This window comes from Rhinatrema bivittatum, chromosome 7 (assembly GCF_901001135.1).
Source record: "Rhinatrema bivittatum chromosome 7, aRhiBiv1.1, whole genome shotgun sequence".
NCBI lineage: Eukaryota > Metazoa > Chordata > Amphibia > Gymnophiona > Rhinatrematidae > Rhinatrema > Rhinatrema bivittatum.
The window spans coordinates 132,046,184-132,070,975 of NC_042621.1; the positions used below are offsets into that span (position 1 = coordinate 132,046,184).

The 24,792-nt window shown below is 45.4% G+C and overlaps 1 protein-coding gene across 7 annotated transcripts in view; it reads left to right on the top strand.

Moving 5' to 3' along the window:
• Positions 1 to 4,989, top strand: part of PIK3AP1 (phosphoinositide-3-kinase adaptor protein 1) — a 214,360-nt gene extending 209,371 nt beyond the window's left edge. For 6 of the 7 annotated variants that reach the window (XM_029609145.1, XM_029609142.1, XM_029609141.1 and 3 more), the window contains one exon: positions 3,544 to 4,989. In XM_029609145.1, coding sequence (XP_029465005.1) covers positions 3,544 to 3,598 — 55 coding nt within the window. In that variant the 3' untranslated portion in view covers positions 3,599 to 4,989. The remainder of the gene's footprint in view (positions 1 to 3,543) is intronic. The other variant, XR_003857778.1, reaches the window with a different exon arrangement.
• Positions 4,990 to 24,792: the final 19,803 nt, after the last annotated feature.

Sequence of the window (24,792 nt, forward strand, 5' to 3'; positions counted from 1 at the left end):
GTTTGGGAAGGGAGGGATGGCTCACCAGGCAAATCCACCTAACCACACTCGGCCCAGCTAGTGGGACTCTGATATTGCAGGAACATTAATTAATAACTAATAAGGCTTATTGCCATGCAATTAGCATGAGCTGCATTAATCATAATAATGTTATTTTTAGCATGGATTTTTTTTTTGTGCTAAAAGACTTATTAAGGTCCTTCTCAAACTGTGAATTTGAGAAATCCATTGCAGCACCTCTGGCCACTGGGTGCCAACTGACTAAACATTTACCAAGCAATACAGTATTTAAGTGTCTGCAGCCTCATACACCAGGCATATTAATCATGGTAATATATTTTGTTTTTATTTATTTTATTTATTTAGAAACTTTTATATACCGGTATTAGTGGGGACATCATACCGGTTCACATATTAACAAAAGATTTAGAAGTACATTTCAACAGGGGAGGCGAACTGGGCAGGGGGTTAACCTAGAGCAGTAGGGAAAATAGATTAAACAACAAGAAATCAACAAGAGTAATTAGTACAATAAATTGAAATTAAAATAGAATGTTCTTGCCAAATATTATTTAACATAAATACTGCTAATTGTCACAGCATAAACTGGAAATGTCTTTCTTTATTCATAAAAGCTTTTACATGGCTAAACTACTTGAATATTAATACAGGGTGGCCCATGGAAAAGTAGCCCGCCTCTAATACCAGTGCATTGGAGGCAGGCTACTTTTCCATGGGCCACCCTGTATTTTTTGTTACTCCAACAGCTTATAATAGGATTTAAAAGTATATGTATAATTTTTCTTTGCAACAAAAATAAAGACCCTTCTCAAACTATAATCAACTTGAAAAAATTCCTGCAGCCCCTCTGTCTTCTGAGCTCCAGCTGACTAGCCCAACGTTTCCCAACCGTGTACCATGGCTAAAGGACAGGTGTGCTGCGGCCGCAGTCTTAATGTTTTCTTTACCTCCTGGCCTGCAGGATGTCCTTCCGCCAGCAGAGGGAGTGAGGGGTTCAGAGCAGCACTTATCTGCAGCTGCTCCTGCTTCCCCCCTCTGCTGGCTTTCCTTTGCAATGGAGACTGCATGAGGCCTTGTAGTCTTTTCACACCTGCTGGCCCCGTGCAGTTTGGATTGCAGAGGGAAGCCGGCAGAGGAGGACAAGTGCTGCTCAGACTTCTGCTGGCTCCAGGACAGGGGGGGAGGGGGGGAGCAGCTGAATGTGCCATGGGGTATGGAGGGAAAGGAAAGTGATGAGGCGGGGGGGGGGGGGGAGAGGGAAGGTGATGATAATGCTGGGGAATGGGAGGGAAGTGGGATGATGATGCCAGTTGTTGAGGGAGAGGGGTGGAGGGAGAAGGAAGGGGAGGATGACGATGTCAACAGAGGTGGAGGGAAATGGAAAAGGGGGGAGAGGGAAGGTGATGATAATGCTGGGGAATGGGAGGGAAAGGTGATGATGATGCCAGACGTTGAGGGAGAAGGGTGGAGGGAGAAGGAAGGGGAGGATGACTATGTCAACAGGGATGGAGGGAAAGGGATTGGAAGAAGGTGATCCCAGGGGAAAGGGAAGAGTAAGTGATTTGATGCTGCCGGGTGGGCTGGGGTGGGGAGGGGGGAAGGAGAGAGAAGGTTATGATGATGCCAGCAGGATAGGAGCACAGGGAAGACAAGAGAAAGTGATGATGGTGTCACAGTAAAGTGAATCCTGTGCCACAACACAAAAAAGGTTGGGATTCAGGAGTTCCCTTAGGATACTGGAAGCATTAGTAAATTCTTACAGGGACCTCAGCATTTTTATTAATCTTTAAATGTAGGGAAATGATAATAAGGGTTTCACTAGTATAGAAGATATTCAAAATAAAGAAACATTACTTCTGCAGTACTAAGTGATCCTGCTGGAAATTATTTTGTTTTTAATTTGGGTGAAGCTCCTTTAAGTTCTGTACAAAACTTTCAGTCTTGTGGGGGCTGCATGACTTCTCCGATGTGTGAATTGCAGAGGAGTTGGCCTAATGCAACTGTTTGTTCTCATGGATGTCACAAGTCTCAAAGTGGAAGAGTGTAATTACAGAAGTACAATGATATAGGAGGCCTAGCTGGTGGAGGCTTGGGCCTCAAACTGGACACGTGTTCTGGGCAGCCCAAGGGGGCGGGGTAAGAGGGCAGGTGTAGGTGTCAGCGAAGTAACCAACAGGGAGGAGCTGGGAAGTTTAAACTCAAGCTGCTGCAGCCAGGCATTGGTGGGAAGAGAGTAGCAGCAGGAGCTGTGAAGGAAGGATAAAGGTTAGGAGGCGTGGTGGGGGCAGCATCCAAGTAATGTGTTATTGGTTCCTACTATGGCTGGCCGTCCCCGGCACACAAGGAGAAGTTTGGTGGCAGATAGTCAGCCCATTAAATAGGTGGGGGTTGCAGACAGGCCATTAAGGGATCCCTGGTGTAAAAGGACCAAAGACCATCATAGGGGTGGTCTGGGTAGGACAAAAGAAGGCCTGGTCAAATAAGTGATGGGAGGAGGGGGGGGGGGGTGTAGGATAGTCTGTACTACAAGATTTTATTGTTAAGCGACAGATTGTGTAAGATTTACATTATGTTTTGCAAAATGTTATGTTTAAGTTTTGAATTGTGTGCCTGTTTCATCCAGTCAATAAAGGTCAGTTGTGAAAATAATAAGAAAATATCAGTGTTATGAACGGGAGGGGGGTGTGGGGGGGAATTTGCAAGAAGCTATGGCATAAAATTAATTTTGTGGGGTTCTTCGGATGGGGAATCAGTCAGGGAGCTCGGGATTTAGCAGAGCACTGGCTGCATGCCTGTGGCATGGAGCAGTAACGAAAAATGTGAGGCAGTTTCCCTCCAGCTCTGGGTCAGTAAAAGCAAAACACCTCCTCATGGTCTGCAACCAAAATAAAGCACAGCAATTTGGCAGTTTGTTTGAGCCAGAATTTGTTCCTTTTGTTACGATTGGAGACCTTAAGGGTTAAGTAGAAAGGACAATATATTCACTGTATGGTCAACTGCAATTTTTTTTTTTTCAGTAGGAAGTTTAGTGTCAGATTTTGTTAAAATAAAGTTTTGCTATATCTTCTGATCAGAGTTCAGCTAATACAGTCTGCTCACTTTTACCCGGGTCAGGGCCTGGTGCTTGTCAGGAGTATTGCCTCTGGCCGTGCTGCATGATGGCTCTGCCACACGGGCATTGCTGCTGCCTGCACTGTACTTGCTCTGTGATGGGGCAGTGTGTGCTATGCCCATTCTGTCATGGGTCATTGGCAGAAGGAAGCTAGAACTGTTGCTGCTTGAACTGTACCTTTTCATAAAGTGGAAACATTAGCAATTATCTGAATCTTCAATTTGTTTTATTCAAAGCAGCTTTGAATTGGGACCTACTGAATGTTTAGTCAGTCTGTGGCTTTGTTAGTTCAAGGGAAGGGCAATATATGGTTAAATGAGTGAGTGTGAGAGGAGCAATATTAATGTAAGTGATTCTTCATTAGTAGAGGTACAGGCTATAATTAATTTTTGCTTTATGTTACATTCTAGGCCTCAGACCTATAAAGATCATAATCCTCCTCCAATACCACCTCGTGGTCGCTGATCCTTCTCTTCAGACCAAGAATTCTTTCACATGCCATGTCTTCTAGCACCATCACTCAAGAATCAAGAAGGGACTGTGCTTTAATCTCACAGCTAGCAAGAGCTGCATTAGAATTCTGTCAGTTTGGATTACTCACATCAGCATGGTTATTACCACTGCTGTGCTCACTTTCAGTGCTATCACCATCCTGATTATTATCTCCACTGTGCTCTCTATCAGAATCATGGTCATTGTCACCTCCATAGATGTTACCTTCACTGTGTGCACTGCTACTATTAAAGTAATTATCTCTACCAACAGCTATTATTACCACTGTGCTGTCTCTCACCACCATGGATATTATTACCATTGTATTAACTCTCACCATCACAGTTATTAACACTCTTGTGCTCTCTCTGTCTCTCATCACCAGATTATTATACCCACTGTGTTAACTGTCACCCCCCTAGTTCTTATCACTACTATATTCTCTTAACTTCAAGGTTATCATCACCACTGTGTACAATATTGCCACTATGACTATCATCATCAATTTGCTCATTATCATCACTATGGTTATTATCACCTCTCCCTCACCACAATAATAATTATCATTTTTGCTCATCCTTACTATCCTCATTACCATAAGCTTCTGATAGGTGGAATCTCACTCAATAAGAGACTGTAGCTTTTTAGGGAAAATTGTTTTCTTTTATCCCTTTAATCTTAGCAGTGAATTGACTCCTGCAAGAAAATAAGTGCTTTAAATTTCCCCATACTATGATTCATGATGTTATCCAATTGTGCTATCGTCTCTTGAGCAGGGAATGTGCTGAATGCCTTCTGGAATAGCTAAAGACCCTTCTTCTTTTCTAGAAACCAAACAACTCCAACTGGCAGAATTTGATTGTACTGTTAGGAGTTTTTCAGTGTCAGAATACACTGCATCCTGATTCCAACAGCCTGCTCTCTCTAGCTCAGTATAATCAGTTCCTTTATATGGAAGAATATTCTACATTTTGAATATGCTATCAAGAAATCTTCTGAAATAGTAACACAAGCCTGCAAGAGATTTTGCAAGAATCTGTCCAACATGCGATAACAAAGAGTTTCAATGAGTGAGACACTGAGCAACTAAAATCCCTGCATTTATCCTTTTTTGATTTTGAATCTGTTGTTTGTTTTTTTTTACAGTGCACAATATTTAGTCTTCAGAAAAGAAAGAATGAGCAAATTCTTCTGTCCTGAAATGAATCTGATAATACGTGGATAGGACATGTAGGACTTTGGATCAAATAATTAGGAAAAAATACTGTAAGGTTAATTATTTTACAAATATTGTGTGTTCATATAGAAATACTTTACATTTGCAGCCTTTGGTTGTATAAAAATAAAAAATGGTGCAATCTGAACTGCTCAGTATTCTCTTTCTGACCTATATGTCCCATCTTTCCTTTCTGCAAATGCTAAAAATAATGAAGGGCCACTTCTCAAGTGTTCATCTCTATTAGATAATGCATGCAATGGGCATATAATGTATGTACAGAAACTTTCATCTCTATCACTAAATGGCTTAGGGGACTGGTACAAGATGATTATTATTATTATTATCTTGACTTGTATAGTACAAATTAGATGCATGCCGTGATGTACAGAAAAACATAATGGCCAATCCCTACTCTCTGGAGTTTACAGAGCCTTTCACCTCCAGCACTGGATGGCCAAGGAAGCTGGCATAGCGATCCAGAGCTTTTTCACCTCTAGGACTGAATTGCTCAGGGCATTGGTACAAGAATGCTAAGCTTTTCATTTCCAGGACAAATAAGCACCAGTGCTCGTAGGCTAGGTAATAAAATCCCAGAATTGCAAACCATAATGGCAGAGACAGATTAGATATTGTTGCTGTCACAAAGACATGGTTAAATGGGTGCCATGACTGGGATAAAAATAATGCACTATTTATATCCCGCACCTGGGAGGGGCGGGATATAGATACTTTTAAATAAATAAATAAATAAAATAAATACAAATGCCCAGGACTAAGGTACATATAAATAATAATATAAGAAAGCCCTAACTAATTTATCTAAATAAATATTATAATACATAAATATCTTTAATCAAATTGATATGTTACATACATATTAAAATCATGCGGTAGATATTATACTACTGTATACAAAAATACATAAAACATACTCACACAACACATATTATAGCAAATCCATGCAACATAAAATAAACCTTCACTGGCACGTACCGTTACAACATTAATCCTAAAAACCTATCTCTATCACTCAGGACAATGTAAATTCTACTTATAAATAATCCTTAAATCAATGTTTCCCAACCAATGTGCTTTTAGTACCCTGGTGTGTTTTCAGACCTGATCAGGTGTGCCACGGGAAAGTCACCACTGCCTGATTCTCAGCACCTCACAGCAACAAGAAACATCTACAATGGTTCTTAAATATGTAGAAACTCCTTTCTTAGAACATGTATAGTCACATATGCCTCCCTTTTCTAGCTACAGCTCTGGAGTATGGAAATGAATAAGTATCATACCAAGTATGGATAGCCGAGTCCCACTTTGTTCGGCACAATAATTTTCCCCTTCTGAGCTTCCTCCTTTGAGCCCTGCCAGCCTCTGTCTTCTCCCTAGGCTGAGCACTAGATGTGATTTATTTTGAGCATTGGGAGCAGCAGCAGTGGAGGACCTCTGGCAGTCACATGTGGCAGCCAAGGTAATGAACTGAGCTGGCTACCTGTGCCACACTGGTCCTTGGTAATGGGATCAAATATGTCTAGGCCCCTACCACACACACACACACACACACTTTATTTTAAAATTTCAAAGACAGACTGGCAGATCTTTCAGTGCTTCCCTAGTTCTTCCTCTGGCCATATGAATTGTCTCCATGTCTGCCTGCATTGCCTGCTCTACGGACGCTGGTGTGCCATACAAAACCTTTATTAATATGTGTGCCTTGGGCTTGAAAGGTTTGGGAAACACTGCTCTAAATTATCCCAACAATGGACCCTTGTTTCGCTGTACAAAACAGCTTCCTCAGGGGATTGCATAATCAACCGCAAATGTTGTAAACAAGGTACATAAATCACAAAAATTAATCTCTGCTTTCTTTCCAACAGGTGTAACAACAAATGTTCGGTAGTTCCAATACGTGAGGTTCAACAATTTTAATTCATAAAGAATATGATACAGATGTTTTCACTAATGTTATGTGTCTTCTCTAACATAACATCTGTAAATAAAAATGATTTTTATAAATTACGTAATGAAACATTCTTTCTCATTAACTCTTACCCTTAGAGATTGTCCATAGGCCCTCATGATTACAACATCAATGGTTAAACCACCTGTGGTACAACCACAACAATATATTAAATGTTTGAATCATTACTATATAAAATCTTACAAAAAAAACCTATTACTATACTTCAACTAACATATAACCATCATTCACACTTTGACAGTGGATTCTCCCACATACCCCAACAAGTATTCTTTTATTGGAAGCTGTTTTGTCTTGTCAGGATCATTTAGGGATAACTTATAAATACAGTTTGCATTGTCCCATCTGATAGAGTTAGGTTTTTATGATTGGTGTTGTAAAGGCACGTGCCGGTGAGAGTTTATTTTATGTTGTATGGCATTGTTATGATATGTGTTGTGTGAGTAAACTTTATGGATTTTTGTATAAAGTAGGTATTACATGTACCACATGATTTTAATATATGTAACATAATTAGATTAAATATATTTATGTATCATAATATTTCTTTACATAAATTATTTAGGTCTTGAGGAATCAGTACACTGATGTTGTGAACTCGTCTACAAATGTTTTTTTTTACTTCTTGGAAAACAACAGAGGAATTGATTCCAGTTAGTTCAACTATAATAAAGACTTTACATGATTTAAGAAGTAAAGCTGTTTGCAGAAGTGTTTTTGATTATTGCGATACGATGCTTTATTTTTTGATTGTTCTATTGAATGTTCATGAAAACATGGTTTATAAATGTGGAGTAGAAGTGAGTATGTGAATGATTGAGTGTGAATGAGAGTGAATGATTTATTTTATTGTGGGTTTTTGCCATAGCTGGTTACATTATGTGTAGAACATGTGATTAAATAAGAGATATTGTTAGTACACAGTGGGGTTCAATTATTATGGGCGGTATTTTAAGAGGTATGCGTGGGCGTACATTTGTGCACGCAATCCGGCGAGCACAAATGTATGCCAGATTCTATAACATGCGCGCGCATGTTATAAAATCTGGGGTCGGTGCGAGCAAGGGGGGTGCACACTTGTGCACCTTGCACGTGCCGAGCCCTAGGGGAGTGCCGGCATGCGATCCCCTGGCACGGCCGCTGTGCCAGAGGCCTCGGTCCCTGCCCTGCCCCTTTCACAAAGCCCCGGGACCTATGCGCGTCCCGGAGTTGTGCGCGTCGCCGGGCCTATGCAAAATAGGCTCAGCGCGCATAACCCCAGCCTTCCAAGAGGCCCATCATTTGAGCGCGTGGCCGGGACTCTTGGAAGATTCGCCCGGCGCGTAAGGCCCGGCCACGCACATAAATGCTGGGATTTACGCATGAGGGCTTAAAAAATCTGCCCTAATATGAGAGGAAATCTAGGTCTTTGAAAATGACAAAAAAGGACACAAAAGTGTCTGATCATTTTGACTTCATCAAAAATCTTGCTTTCCTGGATTTTTAAAAAAATTTCCTTTGATTATCCTGATCATAAGGTCATTGATGCAGTGGTCTGTTTCCGAAAAGTGCTCCCCCAAGGAGGTGTCGGCCTAGTTTTCCCTGTGTGTCAATGTGAATTGACTCTTGCCTTTAGTGACTGGCCTGTCTCACCAATGTAGTATGCATTTTCACATTTTCTGCATGAGTGAAGGGGTGAATGAGTAGGATCCCCTTATGTTAAATATTTTTCCCATGTAGATTATTATAGGGAACTGTGATAAGTGTAGGCATATATTATCCTTTCAGACACATTCATTGACTATGGACCAGGTGCATTTTCTTGCATACTTCATTTCCGATTAGTAAAAGGTCCAGTTATCTAGCAAAATGTAATAGATGGCCTATATAAACTTCTAAGTGCCTCTCCAGTTTCTTCTTTTGAGAGACATTCTTATCATACATCTTATTTATAGCTTGATGTTTCTTTTTCAAAATCCCATATGTCTTGTGACATGAGGATATTACTTTCCAGTTTATTGAGAGCAATTTCAGCTATAGGTGCTACTATATCTTCAGAAGTAGCATTCAGAATAGCCTTCCTCTGTCAAAGAGAGGCTTGAACTAAAGTTTTAAAAGGGTCAGTTCCACTTCACATGATTAGACATTGTCTGAGTTACAGAAGTTTGAAAATAAATACATATTCACCATCTTTTATAGGAGGGCTGTGATTGTTTTCAGCATATATTGCTGATCAGTCAGATGAATATGTGCTCATCCTTGAAGGCTTCTTGAAAGAACGGGCATTGCCAGGGAACATCTCTCTGATTAGTGTTGCAATTTGTAGCTTATCTCTAGATTTCTTAGAAAGCACCCTGTATTTAGTATTTAAAATTATAGTTTGACTTGCTTTGCTTTGACAAAAGATATTATTTTTACATTTTATTTTATAAGAATTACAAACACTTCAATTAATCAAATCAATGTAGTTACAGGAATATCAACATGTGAGAGGAAAAATAAATCTTCAGGCCTACGGAGGTTGGGTCAGATGTACTGTGTAGAGATGTATGTGAGCTATAGTAAATTACATCAATTCTCTAACGCAGTGGTTCTCAACCTTTTTCCCATCGGGACACACCTGACAGACTATGCTCACATATGTGACACGCTGCTCATTACAATTCACGGCAGAAATAAAAAATAAAGGCCCAGTATTATTTGTATTGTTAAGAATGACACAAGGAAAAGATACTTATTCTGTCTGAACAGAAATTGCATAAATAGTAAATATCCCACACCAAAACAGCACCCATATCTAGTACTCAAACAGTAAAAAATGTATCTAAGAAAAGGCAACACTGAAAATATTACACCAGGCCTTCAGACACCTAGAAGATGTGGTAGGCCTGATTGACAAACTGAAGAGTAGTAAATCACCTGGACCGGATGGTATACACCCCAGGGTTCTGAAGGAACTCAAAACTGAAATTTCAGATCTATTAGTAAAAATTTGTAACCTATCATTAAAATCATCCATTGTACCTGAACACTGGAGGGTGGCTAATGTAACCCCAATATTTAAAAAGGGCTCCAGGGGTAATCCGGGAAACTACAGACCAGTTAGCCTAACTTCAATGCGAAGAAAAATAGTGGAAAATGTTCTAAATATCAAAATCACAGAACATATAGAAAGACATGGTTTAATGGAACAAAGTCAGACTGGCTTTGCCCAAGGCAAGTCTTGATTACAAATCTGCTTCACTTTTTTTGAAAGAGTTAATAAACATGTAGATAAAGGTGAACCGGTAGATGTAGTGTATTTGGATTTTCAGAAGGCGTTTGACAACGTTCCTCATGAGAGGCTTCTAGGAAAAGTAAAAAGTCATGGGATAGGTGGTGATGTCCTTTCGTGGATTACAAACTGGCTAAAAGACAGGAAACAGAGAGTAGGATTAAATGGACAATTTTCTCAGTGGAAGGGAGTGGGCAGTGGAGTTCCTCAGGGATCTGTATTGGAACCCGTACTTTTCAATAAATTTATAAATGATCTGGAAAGAATTACAATAAGTGAGGTAATCTAATTTGCAGATGATACAAAATTGTTCAGAATAGTTAAATCACAAGCAGATTGTAATAAATTGCAGGAAGACCTTGTGAGACTGGAAAATTGGGCATACAAATGGCAGATGAAATTTAATGTGGATAAGTGCAAGGTGATGCAAATAGGGAAAAATAACCCATGCTATAGTTACACAATGTTAGGCTCCATATTAGGAACTACCACCCAAGAAAGAGATCTAGGCGTCATAGTGGATAACACATTGAAATCATCGGTTCAGTGTGCTGCGGCCATCAAAAAAGCAAACAGAATGTTGGGAATTATTAGAAAGGGAATGGTGAATAAAACGGAAAATGTCATAATGCCTCTGTATCGCTCCATGGTGAGACCACATCTTGAATACTGTGTATAATTCTGGTTGCCGCATCTCAAAAAAGATATAGTTGCGATGGAGAAGGTACAGAGAAGGGTGACTAAAATGATAAGGAGAATGGAACAGCTCCCCTATGAGGGAAGACTAAAGAGGTTAGGACTTTTCAGCTTGGAGAAAAGACGGCTGAGGGGAGGATATGATAGAGGTGTTTAAAATCATGAGAGTACTAGAACGGGTAAATGTGAATCGGTTATTTACTCTTTCAGATAATAGAAAGACTAGGGGGCACTCCATGAAGTTAGCATGTGGCACATTTAAAACTAATCGGAGAAAGTTCTTTTTCACTCAACGCACAATTAAACTTTGGAATTTGTTGCCAGAGGATGTGGTTAGTGCTGTTAGTGTAGCTGTGTTTACAAAGGGATTGGATAAGTTCTTGGAGAAGTCCATTACCTGCTATTAAGTTGACTTAGAAAATAGCCACTGCTATTACTAGCATCAGTAGCATGGGATAGTCTTAGTTTTTGGGTACTTGCCAGGTTCTTATGGCCTGGATTGGCCACTGTTGGAAACAGGATGCTGGGCTTGATGGACCCTTGGTCTGACCCAGAATAGAAACATAGAAACATAGAGATAAAGGCAGAAGACCAAACGGCCCATCCAGTCTGCCCAGCAAGCTTTCGCACTTCTTTTTTTCTCATACTTACCTGTTACTCTTGGCTCTTAGTAACCTTTTTTATTCTATTGCCCTTCCACCCCCGCCTTTAATATAGAGAGCTGCATCTAAGTGAAATAGCTTAATTAGTTAGGGGTATTAACCACCGCAATAAGCAAGCTACACCCATGCTTATCTGTTTATCCAAACTATGTAATTCAGTCCTTGTTGGTTGTTGCCTGAATATAGATCCACGTTTCTTCATTCCCCCCTGCCGTTGAAGCAGAGAGCTATGCTGGATATGCGAGAAGTGTCAGACTTTCTCCCCTGCCATTGAAGCAGAGAGCTATGCTTTATATGCATTGAAAGTGAAGTATCAGGCTTATTTGGTTTGGGGTAGTAACCGCCGTAACAAGCAAGCTACTCCCTGCTTTTTTGTGAATGCAAATCCTTTTTTCCACATTTCCTCATTGCCGCTGAAACTTAGAGCAATGTTGGAGTCGCATTAACTGTGTGTATGTTTATTGAATAAGGGTATTATCACCAGGTAGTAGCTGTCGTTCCCGTGAGCCACCCACTCTTCATTTCACATCCTCTAGACTTTATGGATCAACAGTGTTTATCCCACGCCCCTTTGAAGTCCTTTACAGTTTTGGTCTTCACCATTTCCTCCGGAAGGTCATTCCAGGCATCCACCACCCACTCCGTGAAGAAATACTTCCTGACATTGGTTCTGAGTCTTCCTCCCTGGAGTTTTAAATCGTGACCCGTGGTTCTGCTGATTTTTTTCCAACAGAAAAGGTTTGTCGTTATCTTTGGATCATTAAAACCTTTCAAGTATCTGAAAGTCTGTATCATATCACCTCTGCTCCTCCTTTCCTCCAGGGTGTACATATTTAGATTCTTCCATCTCTCCTCATAAGTCATTCGATGAAGACCATCCACCTTTTTGGTCGTCCTTCTCTGGACCACCTCCATCCTGTCTCTGTCTCTTCGGTGATACGGTCTCCAGAACTGAGCGCAGTGCTCCAGGTGAGGCCTAACCAAGGACCTGTACAAGGGGATCATCACTTCCCTTTTCTTACTCAATATTCCTCTCTCTCTGCAGCCCAGCATTCTTCTGGCTTTAGCTATCGCCTTGTCACATTGTTTCGCCGACTTCAGATCGTTAGACACTATCACCCCAAGGTCTCTCTCCTGCTCCGTGCACATCAGCCCTTCACCCCCCATCGAATACAGTTCTTCCGGATTTCCACACCCCATATGCATGACTCTGCACTTCTTGGCATTGAATCTCAGCTGCCATATCTTTGACCACTCTTCCAGCTTCTTTAAATCTCGTCTCATTCTCTCCACTCCTTCCGGCATGTCCACTTTGTTGCAGATCTTAGTGTCATCCGCAAACAAACAAGCCTTACCTTCTATCCCGACCGCTATGTCACTCACATAGATATTGAACAGGACCGGGCCCAACACCGATCCTTGCGGCACTCTGCTTAACACCGCTCTCTCTTCAGAGTAAGTTCCATTTATCATCACACATTGTCTTCTGTCCGTCAACCAGTTTGCAATCCAGGCCATCACCTTGGCACTCACTCCTAAGCTTCTCATTTTATTTACCAGCCTCCTGTGTGGGACTGTATCAAAAGCCTTGCTGAAATCCAAGTAGATGACGTCGAGCGCTCTTCTTTGATCCAACTCCCTAGTCACCCAGTTGAAAAAGTAAATCAGATTTGTCTGACAGGATCTTCCCCTGGTGAATCCATGTATGGCATGTGCTTGTGTTCTTTAGCTCTAATACATCTCCTATTAGGAAAATGGAATAAGCCAGGCTACTATAGAGCCCTACACAGAAAGTACACGCCAGCAGAAAACCTCACCTGAATCACACGTGCTGACCCTCACTAACAAAGAATAAAGAGACCAAAACGCATAACTAGAAACATGCAGACAAAAACTGAATTGGAAACCGCAACCAGCCAGAGTCTCTGTATGCAGTGTAACAAAGTCAAAAGAGAAATGCCGCCAGTTCTTATAAAGCAAATCAAGAAATATAAAATCAATAGCAGCAAAACCATACTAACAAAAAGAACAGATTATTTCAAAACAGCTGATGAATGGAATATCCAATAATTAAAGACATATAAAAAATTTCTAGATACCAATAAAATATTTCAAAATAGCAGACACAAAGGCCCAATAATGAAAAATAATAAGGATACAAAAATGTTTTGCTCTGCATACCTGGGAACGTTTGATAGCCAGGTGCCCTGAGATTGTTTTGAATTAGCAGGAGGAGGGATGGTTCACTTGCAACTTTCTCCTCTCTCTTTCACACTGGCTCTCAGTTGCTCATATATACACATGCTTTTTCTCTCTCATTTATATAGGCTCTTAATTACACATTTACACACATGCTGTCTGTCTTTTCACGCTTATACACACAGGCTTTCAATCACACACATACATGCTGTCGTTTTCTCTCATATACAGACTCTCATTCAAATTCTTACAAACATGCTCTCTCTCTCTCACATTTACACACATGCTTTCAATCACATATTCACATGCTCCCTCACCTAAACCAGCTCTCAATCACACACACACACACATGGTCCCTCACCTAAACCAGCTCTCAGTCACATACAGACACACATGCTCTCTCTTTCCCTCACTTTCACACATACTCTCAATCACATGCTCACATGCTCCCTCACCTAAACCAGCTCTCAATCACACACAGACACATATGCTCTCTCTCTTACTCATACACACAGGGGCAGATTTTCAAAGCCCTATGCACATGTTATAAAATTGGGCGTACATTTGTGCGCGCCAGGTTGCACGCACAAATGTACGCCAGCGTGTACGTCTTAAAATCCAGCCCACAGGCTCTTAATCGTACATACACATGATCTCTCTCTCACAAACACAGGATCTCAATCACACACACATACTCTTTCACACAAACAGGTTTTCAATCACAAACTTACACATACAGGTTCTCAATCATACACCTACATTCATGTTCTCTCTCACACACAGGCTCTCAATCATTCACATACATGCTATCTCACTCACACACACACACACACACACGATCTCAAACACATATGCTTGCTCATTCACTCAGTCTGCCCCCCCTCCCCCGAACTAGCAGCAGCAGCATCCTCCTTCATTTTCAGCCCTCGCAGAGGAGTCCCATCGGCCACGGGGGTTGACGTTGTTCCTCATTTTACTCTGAGCTGTGCTACTTGTCCTTCAGGCCGCTCCTCTCTTCTTTTCTTCGGGCCGATGCTGCTCGCACTAGCATGGTTCTTCTTCCCGCACATGCACCCCTGCTCACCACTTCCTCTTCCTGGCCGCAGGGGGGCGGGAAGAAGAGAGCATGCCGGTGCCACTGACTCCAGCTGTCCTGCCGCGTTCCGCCCGGGCTATCAGCATTTTAAGCCTGGGCGGAGGACCTATTTCACTTGGGTAGGGGAAGCAGCTGGGTCAGTGGGGGACAGGGAAGTGTGGCGACACACCTGCATGTTCTTGGCGACACACTGGTGTGTCACGACACACCGGTTGAGAACCGCTGCTCTAATGTGTCAAGCCAAGATTAGTTTGGATATCTGCAGGCCTGTCACCACCTGGAGCAAACAGTGGGTTGTCGATACATTAAAAGGGGCCAGACAGCCTTTGAGGGATTGATGTGCAGGCAGGGAAGGTATAAAGGGTTTATTTTGAAAGTATATACTTGGTTATTTGACTCATCAGCAGTAAACTTAGACATGAATTGCAGTGGGAAGGCGATCTCCTCATGACCCTTGAAAAAGATGAGTGTGGCCCATTCATTGGTGTCCACTAATTTGGCAGAGAACACCCACAAGGTATATCTTAGTTGGTATCTTACTCCGGCTAGAATGAATAAAATGTACAAAGGGCATTCAGGGGGCTGTTGGTGATTATGTGGTGAAAGGGGGACAATGGCTAACATTTGGTGGCAATGCTCGGTGATACAGTTTTTTTGGAGGGAAATTCAAATATTGATACAGAATATTACCCAATGCAAGCGAGAATGGAAACCAGAGATTTATTTATTTAATACCATGCTATTGGACTTCTGAAAACTGCTTGCCAAGTTGATATCCCATATATTGCTGGCTGCACGGTGTGAAGTAGCAAGGTCTTGGAAACAGATGGAACCACCAAGCGAGGACAGAGTGCTTTGTAGATTGCATTATATCTGATTTATGGAAAAACTGACAGCACTGCGAAGAGATACCATTACAAGATTTTCTCGGATGTGGGAGATTTACGATCATGGGGGCAGGGGAGGGAGGAAAAATAAAATAAAAGGAAATATGTAACATTTTGAGTATCTTTGAATATATTTCATATATATATATAATACATTTTATTTTTTATGATGTTTCTCAATTGAAAAAGATTTTAAAGGATACATTATTTCCTAATTATGACATCCAGGTGAAGTGTGTGTAAGCTGAGGATATATCCGAATAATTATTTCTATTGTTAAGTCTTGTTCTGTATTTGCTTAGTCTTTGCTTATGCTACCCTCTAGTGGTGGACTCAAGGTCAACTAACGATATGTATTTTTGGTCAAAATGTATGGATTTATTTTGTAATTTACTTTTTATTCAGAGGATTTTGTTTGAGAAGTATATACATATCAAAACAAATCCAACATCAATACACCCAACCAGGGAAACAGCGTATCAACAGTGCGAGTTACCTTCTGTATCGTACTTCAATTCACAAAATAAAATATGCTGATATGTTGTTTTCGTGGTTGGTTGTATTGATGTTGGATTTGTTTTGATATGTATGTACTTCTCAAACAAAATACTCTGAATAAAAAGTAAATTACAAAATAAATCCATACATTTTGACCAAAAATACATATCGTTAGTTGACCTTGAGTCCACCACTAGAGGGTAGCATAAGCAAAGACTAAGCAAATACAGAACAAGACTTAACAATAGAAATAATTATTCGGATATATCCTCAGCTTACACACACTTCACCTGGATATCATAATTAGGAAATAATGTATCCTTTAAAATTTTTCAATTGAGAAACATCATAAAAAATAAAATGTATTATTCTGATAAATCACAATACATTAGAAGGAAATAAAATTAAAACTTCATATATACTGCCTTAAACAAATACATTCTTTTAAGCAGTTTACAATTGTACATATATAATTTAATACAAATAATGTCAGACAATACATACAAAAGAAGTTAACAACCAATAAAATAAATAAAACCATATAATCATAACCAACAACCAAAAATTCAAAATAAATGCATATTGTGATGGCTCACTGTCCGTGAGGCCTCGAACGCCGGTCTTCTGTCTCCAGTTCTCCGTTGCCACCAGTTGCCCCGGTCCCTGGAGTCTGGTGTGTTCAAGTAACGCCCTGAGCCTGTGCCTCGGCTGGCCCTGGTTTTGCTGGGCTGCTGGGTTCCCTTTAGGCAGGGTTGGGGGTAAGCAGTTCCCCCAATCCCCAGAGACAACACAGAGAGAGGGATAGTTCCTTCAAAGCAGTTTAATAACTAACAACTGGATGCATTACATGGGGTTTGTACCCTCCCCCTCCAGCCCTCTGATTCCCTTACAGGCAGTGCTAGTTCAGAGCACTCATTTACCTCCTCTGTTCAGCACTATTACAAGCCCCAACCCCGTAGGCCCCTTTAGGGTAAAGAGTATACTTCACCCAGCCACCTGGATTACTCCGTATCCATGCCTGAACTGGAGGACTCCTCTATCCCTGAACCTACCTCCATCTCCTCCTCCTCTGACTCTGAAGAGCTGGCTTTTTGTGGCCAGTCCCACCAAGGGGGCACGCCCTCTTCCTCCACCTCCATGGACTCATCGGTGTCTGCCTCATTAACCTCTATGCCTGCCACCTGTTCGCCTTCAGGCTTTCCTTCCCTGTCTGGTGGTGTTTCAGGGAAGCTGGGATTTGTAGTTCTTCTCTTCCCCTGCGCCCCCTGCTGTCTGGCAGAGCGGGCTGGTGCCCCTCTCCCTGGCATTTTTCTGTACGGTCTGAAATAGGCCCCTGCTGTCTGGCAGAGCGGGCTGGTGCCCCTCTCCCTGGCATTTTTCTGTACGGTCTGAAATAGGCCCCTGCTGTCTGGCAGAGCGGGCTGGTGCCCCTCTCCCTGGCATTTTTCTGTACGGTCTGAAATAGGCCCCTGCTGTCTGGCAGAGCGGGCTGGTGCCCCTCTCCCGGGCATTTTTCTGTACGGTCTGAAATAGGCCCCCTGCTGGCTGGCCCCCCCCCCCCCTCGTCTTTCTCCCTAGCCTCTGCGCAGGGAGTGTACCTCTTTGGTCAGCTGCGTCACATCTTTGTGATTTTGTTCAGGCCTTCTTCTGTGTTCCCTGCGGGATGCAGGGCACGGTTATCTGACTGTTTCGGTGGGAGAGTGGGCTGGTGCCCCTCTCCCGGGCATTTTTTCTGTACGGTCTGAAATAGGCCCTGCTGTCTGGCAGAGCGGGCTGGTGCCCCTCTCCCTGGCATTTTTCTGTACGGTCTGAAATAGGCCCCTGCTGTCTGGCAGAGCGGGCTGGTGCCCCTCTCCCTGGCATTTTTCTGTACGGTCTGAAATAGGCCCCTGCTGGCTGGCTCTAGTATTACTAGCTGCCTTATGGTATCTTATCCATTCCTGCCCCCCCCCCCCCCCCTCGTCTTTCTCCCTAGCCTCTGCGCAGGGAGTGTACCTCTTTGGTCAGCTGCGTCACATCTTTGTGATTTTGTTCAGGCCTTTCTTCTGTGTTCCCTGCGGGATGCAGGGCACAGTTATTTGACTATTTCGGTGGGAGAGTGGGCTGGTGCCCCTCTCCCGGGCATTTTTCTGTACGGTCTGAAATAGGCCCCTGCTGTCTGGCAGAGCGGGCTGGTGCCCCTCTCCCGGGCATTTTTCTGTACGGTCTGAAATAGGCCCCTGCTGTCTGGCAGAGCGGGCTGGTGCCCCTCTCCCGGGCATTTTTCTGTACGGTCTGAAATAGGCCCCTGCTGTCTGGCAGAGCGGGCTGGTGCCCCTCTCCCGGGCATTTTTCTGTACGGTCTGAAATAGGCCCCCTGCTGGCTGGCCCCCCCCCCCCCCTCGTCTTTCTCCCTAGCCTCTGCGCAGGGAGTGTACCTCTTTGGTCAGCTGCGTCACATCTTTGTGATTTTGTTCAGGCCTTTCTTCTGTGTTCCCTGCGGGATGCAGGGCACAGTTGTTTGACTATTTCGGTGGGAGAGTGGGCTGGTGCCCCTCTCCCGGGCATTTTTCTGTACGGTCTGAAATAGGCCCCTGCTGTCTGGCAGAGCGGGCTGGTGCCCCTCTCCCTGGCATTTTTCTGTACGGTCTGAAATAGGCCCCTGCTGTCTGGCAGAGCGGGCTGGTGCCCCTCTCCCTGGCATTTTTCTGTACGGTCTGAAATAGGCCCCTGCTGTCTGGCAGAGCGGGCTGGTGCCCCTCTCCCTGGCATTTTTCTGTACGGTCTGAAATAGGCCCCTGCTGTCTGGCAGAGCGGGCTGGTGCCCCTCTCCCGGGCATTTTTTCTGTACGGTCTGAAATAGGCCCCCTGCTGGCTGGTCCCCTCCTCCCCCTCGTCTTTCTCCCTAGCCTCTGCGCAGGGAGTGTACCTCTTTGGTCAGCTGCGTCACATCTTTGTGATTTTGTTCAGGCCTTCTTCTGTGTTCCCTGCGGGATGCAGGGCACGGTTATCTGACTGTTTCGGTGGGAGAGTGGGCTGGTGCCCCTCTCCCGGGCATTTTTTCTGTACGGTCTGAAATAGGCCCCTGCTGTCTGGCAGAGCGGGCTGGTGCCCCTCTCCCTGGCATTTTTCTGTACGGTCTGAAATAGGCCCCTGCTGTCTGGCAGAGCGGGCTGGTGCCCCTCTCCCGGGCATTTTTCTGTACGGTCTGAAATAGGCCCCTGCTGTCTGGCAGAGCGGGCTGGTGCCCCTCTCCCGGGCATTTTTTCTGTACGGTCTGAAATAGGCCCCCTGCTGGCTGGTCCCCTCCTCCCCCTCGTCTTTCTCCCTAGCCTCTGCGCAGGGAGTGTACCTCTTTGGTCAGCTGCGTCACATCTTTGTGATTTTGTTCAGGCCTTCTTCTGTGTTCCCTGCGGGATGCAGGGCACGGTTATCTGACTGTTTCGGTGGGAGAGTGGGCTGGTGCCCCTCTCCCGGGCATTTTTTCTGTACGGTCTGAAATAGGCCCCTGCTGTCTGGCAGAGCGGGCTGGTGCCCCTCTCCCGGGCATTTTTTCTGTACGGTCTGAAATAGGCCCCTGCTGTCTGGCAGAGCGGGCTGGTGCCCCTCTCCCGGGCATTTTTTCTGTACGGTCTGAAATAGGCCCCTGCTGTCTGGCAGAGCGGGCTGGTGCCCCTCTCCCGGGCATTTTTCTGTACGGTCTGAAATAGGCCCCCTGCTGGCTGGCTCTAGTATTACTAGCTGCCTTATGGTATCTTATCCATTCCTGCCCCCCCCCCCCCCCCCTCGTCTTTCTCCCTAGCCTCTGCGCAGGGAGTGTACCTCTTTGGTCAGCTGCGTCACATCTTTGTGATTTTGTTCAGGCCTTTCTTCTGTGTTCCCTGCGGGATGCAGGGCACAGTTATTTGACTATTTCGGTGGGAGAGTGGGCTGGTGCCCCTCTCCCGGGCATTTTTCTGTACGGTCTGAAATAGGCCCCTGCTGTCTGGCAGAGCGGGCTGGTGCCCCTCTCCCGGGCATTTTTCTGTACGGTCTGAAATAGGCCCTCCTGCTGGCTGCAGCTGCGTCACATCTTTGTGATTTTGTTCAGGCCTTCTTCTGTGTTCCCTGCGGGATGCAGGGCACGGTTATCTGACTGTTTCGGTGGGAGAGTGGGCTGGTGCCCCTCTCCCGGGCATTTTTTCTGTACGGTCTGAAATAGGCCCCTGCTGTCTGGCAGAGCGGGCTGGTGCCCCTCTCCCGGGCATTTTTTCTGTACGGTCTGAAATAGGCCCCTGCTGTCTGGCAGAGCGGGCTGGTGCCCCTCTCCCGGGCATTTTTTCTGTACGGTCTGAAATAGGCCCCCTGCTGGCTGGTCCCCTCCTCCCCCTCGTCTTTCTCCCTAGCCTCTGCGCAGGGAGTGTACCTCTTTGGTCAGCTGCGTCACATCTTTGTGATTTTGTTCAGGCCTTCTTCTGTGTTCCCTGCGGGATGCAGGGCACGGTTATCTGACTGTTTCGGTGGGAGAGTGGGCTGGTGCCCCTCTCCCGGGCATTTTTCTGTACGGTCTGAAATAGGCCCCTGCTGTCTGGCAGAGCGGGCTGGTGCCCCTCTCCCGGGCATTTTTTCTGTACGGTCTGAAATAGGCCCCTGCTGTCTGGCAGAGCGGGCTGGTGCCCCTCTCCCGGGCATTTTTTCTGTACGGTCTGAAATAGGCCCCTGCTGTCTGGCAGAGCGGGCTGGTGCCCCTCTCCCGGGCATTTTTCTGTACGGTCTGAAATAGGCCCCCTGCTGGCTGGCTCTAGTATTACTAGCTGCCTTATGGTATCTTATCCATTCCTGCCCCCCCCCCCCCCCTCGTCTTTCTCCCTAGCCTCTGCGCAGGGAGTGTACCTCTTTGGTCAGCTGCGTCACATCTTTGTGATTTTGTTCAGGCCTTTCTTCTGTGTTCCCTGCGGGATGCAGGGCACAGTTGTTTGACTATTTCGGTGGGAGAGTGGGCTGGTGCCCCTCTCCCGGGCATTTTTCTGTACGGTCTGAAATAGGCCCCTGCTGTCTGGCAGAGCGGGCTGGTGCCCCTCTCCCGGGCATTTTTCTGTACGGTCTGAAATAGGCCCTCCTGCTGGCTGCAGCTGCGTCACATCTTTGTGATTTTGTTCAGGCCTTCTTCTGTGTTCCCTGCGGGATGCAGGGCACGGTTATCTGACTGTTTCGGTGGGAGAGTGGGCTGGTGCCCCTCTCCCGGGCATTTTTTCTGTACGGTCTGAAATAGGCCCTGCTGTCTGGCAGAGCGGGCTGGTGCCCCTCTCCCGGGCACTTTCGTACGGTCTGAAATAGGCCCTCCTGCTGGCTGCAGCTGCGTCACATCTTTGTGATTTTGTTCAGGCCTTTCTTCTGTGTTCCCTGCGGGATGCAGGGCACGGTTATTTGACTATTTCGGTGGGAGAGTGGGCTGGTGCCCCTCTCCCGGGCATTTTTTCTGTACGGTCTGAAATAGGCCCCTGCTGTCTGGCAGAGCGGGCTGGTGCCCCTCTCCCGGGCATTTTTCTGTACGGTCTGAAATAGGCCCCTGCTGTCTGGCAGAGCGGGCTGGTGCCCCTCTCCCGGGCATTTTTCTGTACGGTCTGAAATAGGCCCCTGCTGTCTGGCAGAGCGGGCTGGTGCCCCTCTCCCGGGCACTTTCGTACGGTCTGAAATAGGCCCTGCTGTCTGGCAGAGCGGGCTGGTGCCCCTCTCCCGGGCACTTTCGTACGGTCTGAAATAGGCCCCTGCTGTCTGGCTACCTCTTTGGTCAGCTGCATCACATCCGTGTGATTTTCTTCAGGCCTTCTCTTCTGTGCTCCCTGCGGGATGCAGGGCACAGTTATTTGTCTCTTTCGGTGGGAGAGCGGGCTGGTGCCCCTCTCCCGGGCACTTTCGTACGGTCTGAAATAGGCCCCTGCTGTCTGGCAGAGCGGGCTGGTGCCCCTCTCCCGGGCACTTTCGTACGGTCTGAAATAGGCCCCTGCTGTCTGGCTACCTCTTTGGTCAGCTGCATCACATCCGTGTGATTTTCTTCAGGCCTTCTCTTCTGTGCTCCCTGCGGGATGCAGGGCACAGTTATTTGTCTCTTTCGGTGGGAGAGCGGGCTGGTGCCCCTCTCCCGGGCACTTTCGTACGGTCTGAATTAGGCCCTGCTGTCTGGCTACCTCTTTGGTCAGCTGCATCACATCTTTGTGATTTTGTTCAGGCCTTTTCTTCTGTGTTCCCTGCGGGATGCAGGGCACAGTTATTTGTCTCATATTTCGGTGGGAGAGTGGGCTGGTGCCCCTCTCCCGGGCATTTTTCTGTACGGTCTGAAATAGGCCCTGCTGTCTGGCTACCTCTTTGGTCAGCTGCATCACATCTTTGTGATTTTGTTCAGACCTTTCCTTCTGTGTCCCCTGCGGGATGCAGGGCACAGTTATTTGTCTCATATTTCGGTGGGAGAGTGGGCTGGTGCCCCTCTCCCGGGCATTTTTCTGTACGGTCTGAAATAGGCCCTGCTGTCTGGCTACCTCTTTGGTCAGCTGCATCACATCTTTGTGATTTTGTTCAGGCCTTTTCTTCTGTGTTCCCTGCGGGATGCAGGTCACAGTTATTTGACTATTTCGGTGGGAGAGTGGGCTGGTGCCCCTCTCCCGGGCATTTTTCTGTACGGTCTGAAATAGGCCCTGCTGTCTGGCTACCTCTTTGGTCAGCTGCATCACATCTTTGTGATTTTGTTCAGGCCTTTCCTTCTGTGTCCCCTGCGGGATGCAGGGCACAGTTATTTGTCTCATATTTCGGTGGGAGAGTGGGCTGGTGCCCCTCTCCCGGGCATTTTTCTGTACGGTCTGAATTAGGCCCTGCTGTCTGGCTACCTCTTTGGTCAGCTGCATCACATCTTTGTGATTTTGTTCAGGCCTTTTCTTCTGTGTTCCCTGCGGGATGCAGGGCACAGTTATTTGACTATTTCGGTGGGAGAGTGGGCTGGTGCCCCTCTCCCGGGCATTTTTGTACGGTCTGAAATAGGCCACCTGCTGGCTGGAGATGCAGGGCACAGTTATTTGACTATTTCGGTGGGAGAGTGGGCTGGTGCCCCTCTCCCGGGCATTTTTGTACGGTCTGAAATAGGCCCCTGCTGTCTGGCTCTGGTACTCTTGTTGCACTTATGGTAGCTTGTCAGCTCCTGCCTGCGGCCGGGCTGCGCTACATCACAATATTTAGTATAAAATCCTCAGAATTATTAAACTAAACATTCCTATAGGCTTCAAGATTCAGATATGCTTTGAGTTATTTATGATTTTTTTTTGTATATTCATGTTTATTGGTTTTTACTTTACAATAAGAATGTGTGACAAAGAGAAATCTATTGTACCATTGCAAACCTGTCCAGAGTCGGCAGGGAAAATGATTTATTCGAGTGAAAATCCAAGACCACTTTTGGCAAAAAAAAGACAGTACAGTTCGCAGCTGGACCAGCCCCGGAGTCACTCATAGGAATGGTGTCTGGCAAAACGGAGGCCACAGTTCAGAAACTCTATGAGCAGAATACTGTCCTCTAGTAAGTAACCTCAAGGAGAGGCTATGCAGTGGTCAAAAGGTGGGACCCGCCAGAAAATCCAAAACCAGATTAAGACTCCACAAGGGCACCGGCATCTGCAAGAGGAACGAAGATGCTTCACCCCTTTCAAGAACCGGGCCACATCCAAATGAGCCAAGAAAGGTTCACCATTCACGTGACCTCGGAAACAGGCAAGAGCCACTACCTGTACCTTCAAGGAGTTAAGGGCCAAGCCCTTAAACAACCCATCCTGCATAAAATCCAAACTGAGCAGGATTTTAACCAAATGAGAATGAACTCCTCGTTCCTCATACCAAGCCATAAACACTCGCCAAACCCGAATATAGGATAAGGAAATGGAGTGCAGTTTCATAAGATTAGGCTTTGAAATTGTATCGGCCTACCAATTCCTCAGCCTTAACTGACACATGGCCGCCATCACCGAAGCCATCCCTCTGGCAGAAGTGCAGACCAGATCGCAGCCTGCAACCACCAAAAAGGTGGCTGCCAATTTCATCATTGATTTGGAATTCAAACCAGATTTATCAACTCCCTGAGAGAGAAGCAAGCAAGAGCAAGCCCCCAGGGAGCAGCAAGAGGCTATCTGCAAATTCATTGCCACCATCTCAAGGCCTGCTTAAGGATAACCTTAATTCCCCTAGCCTGCGCATCCTTCAATGCCACTCCCCCTACAGGGATAGTCATCTGCTTGCTGACGGCGCACATCAGCGTATCCACTTTCAGAAAGTGCAACTGCTCTCTCGCTGCTGGATCCAAGGGGTACAGTGCTTCCAAGGCTTGATCCTTTAAAATTAGCTTCCAGGGCACCCCATTCAAGATCAATCAATTCTTGAAAGTAATCCATAATGCTTTATGCAAAGAAACTAAAATGGGATTCTTCTTTGGATCACACATGGAATCAGCACCTGGCAACCCTAGCATCTTCAGGGTCTGGGAGATCAGATCCGGCAACATTGTTCTATATGGTTCAAACCCCGGATGAATTTCCTCATTCTCCAGGGAGTAAGGATCACCTTCATCATTCGTGCCATCTGGGTCCCTATGAGCGTGACCTGCAGCAAGTCTAGACATACTCCAACGCTTACCCACGGCACCAGGCCTGTGGGGATCTTCAGTCTGCATTTCTG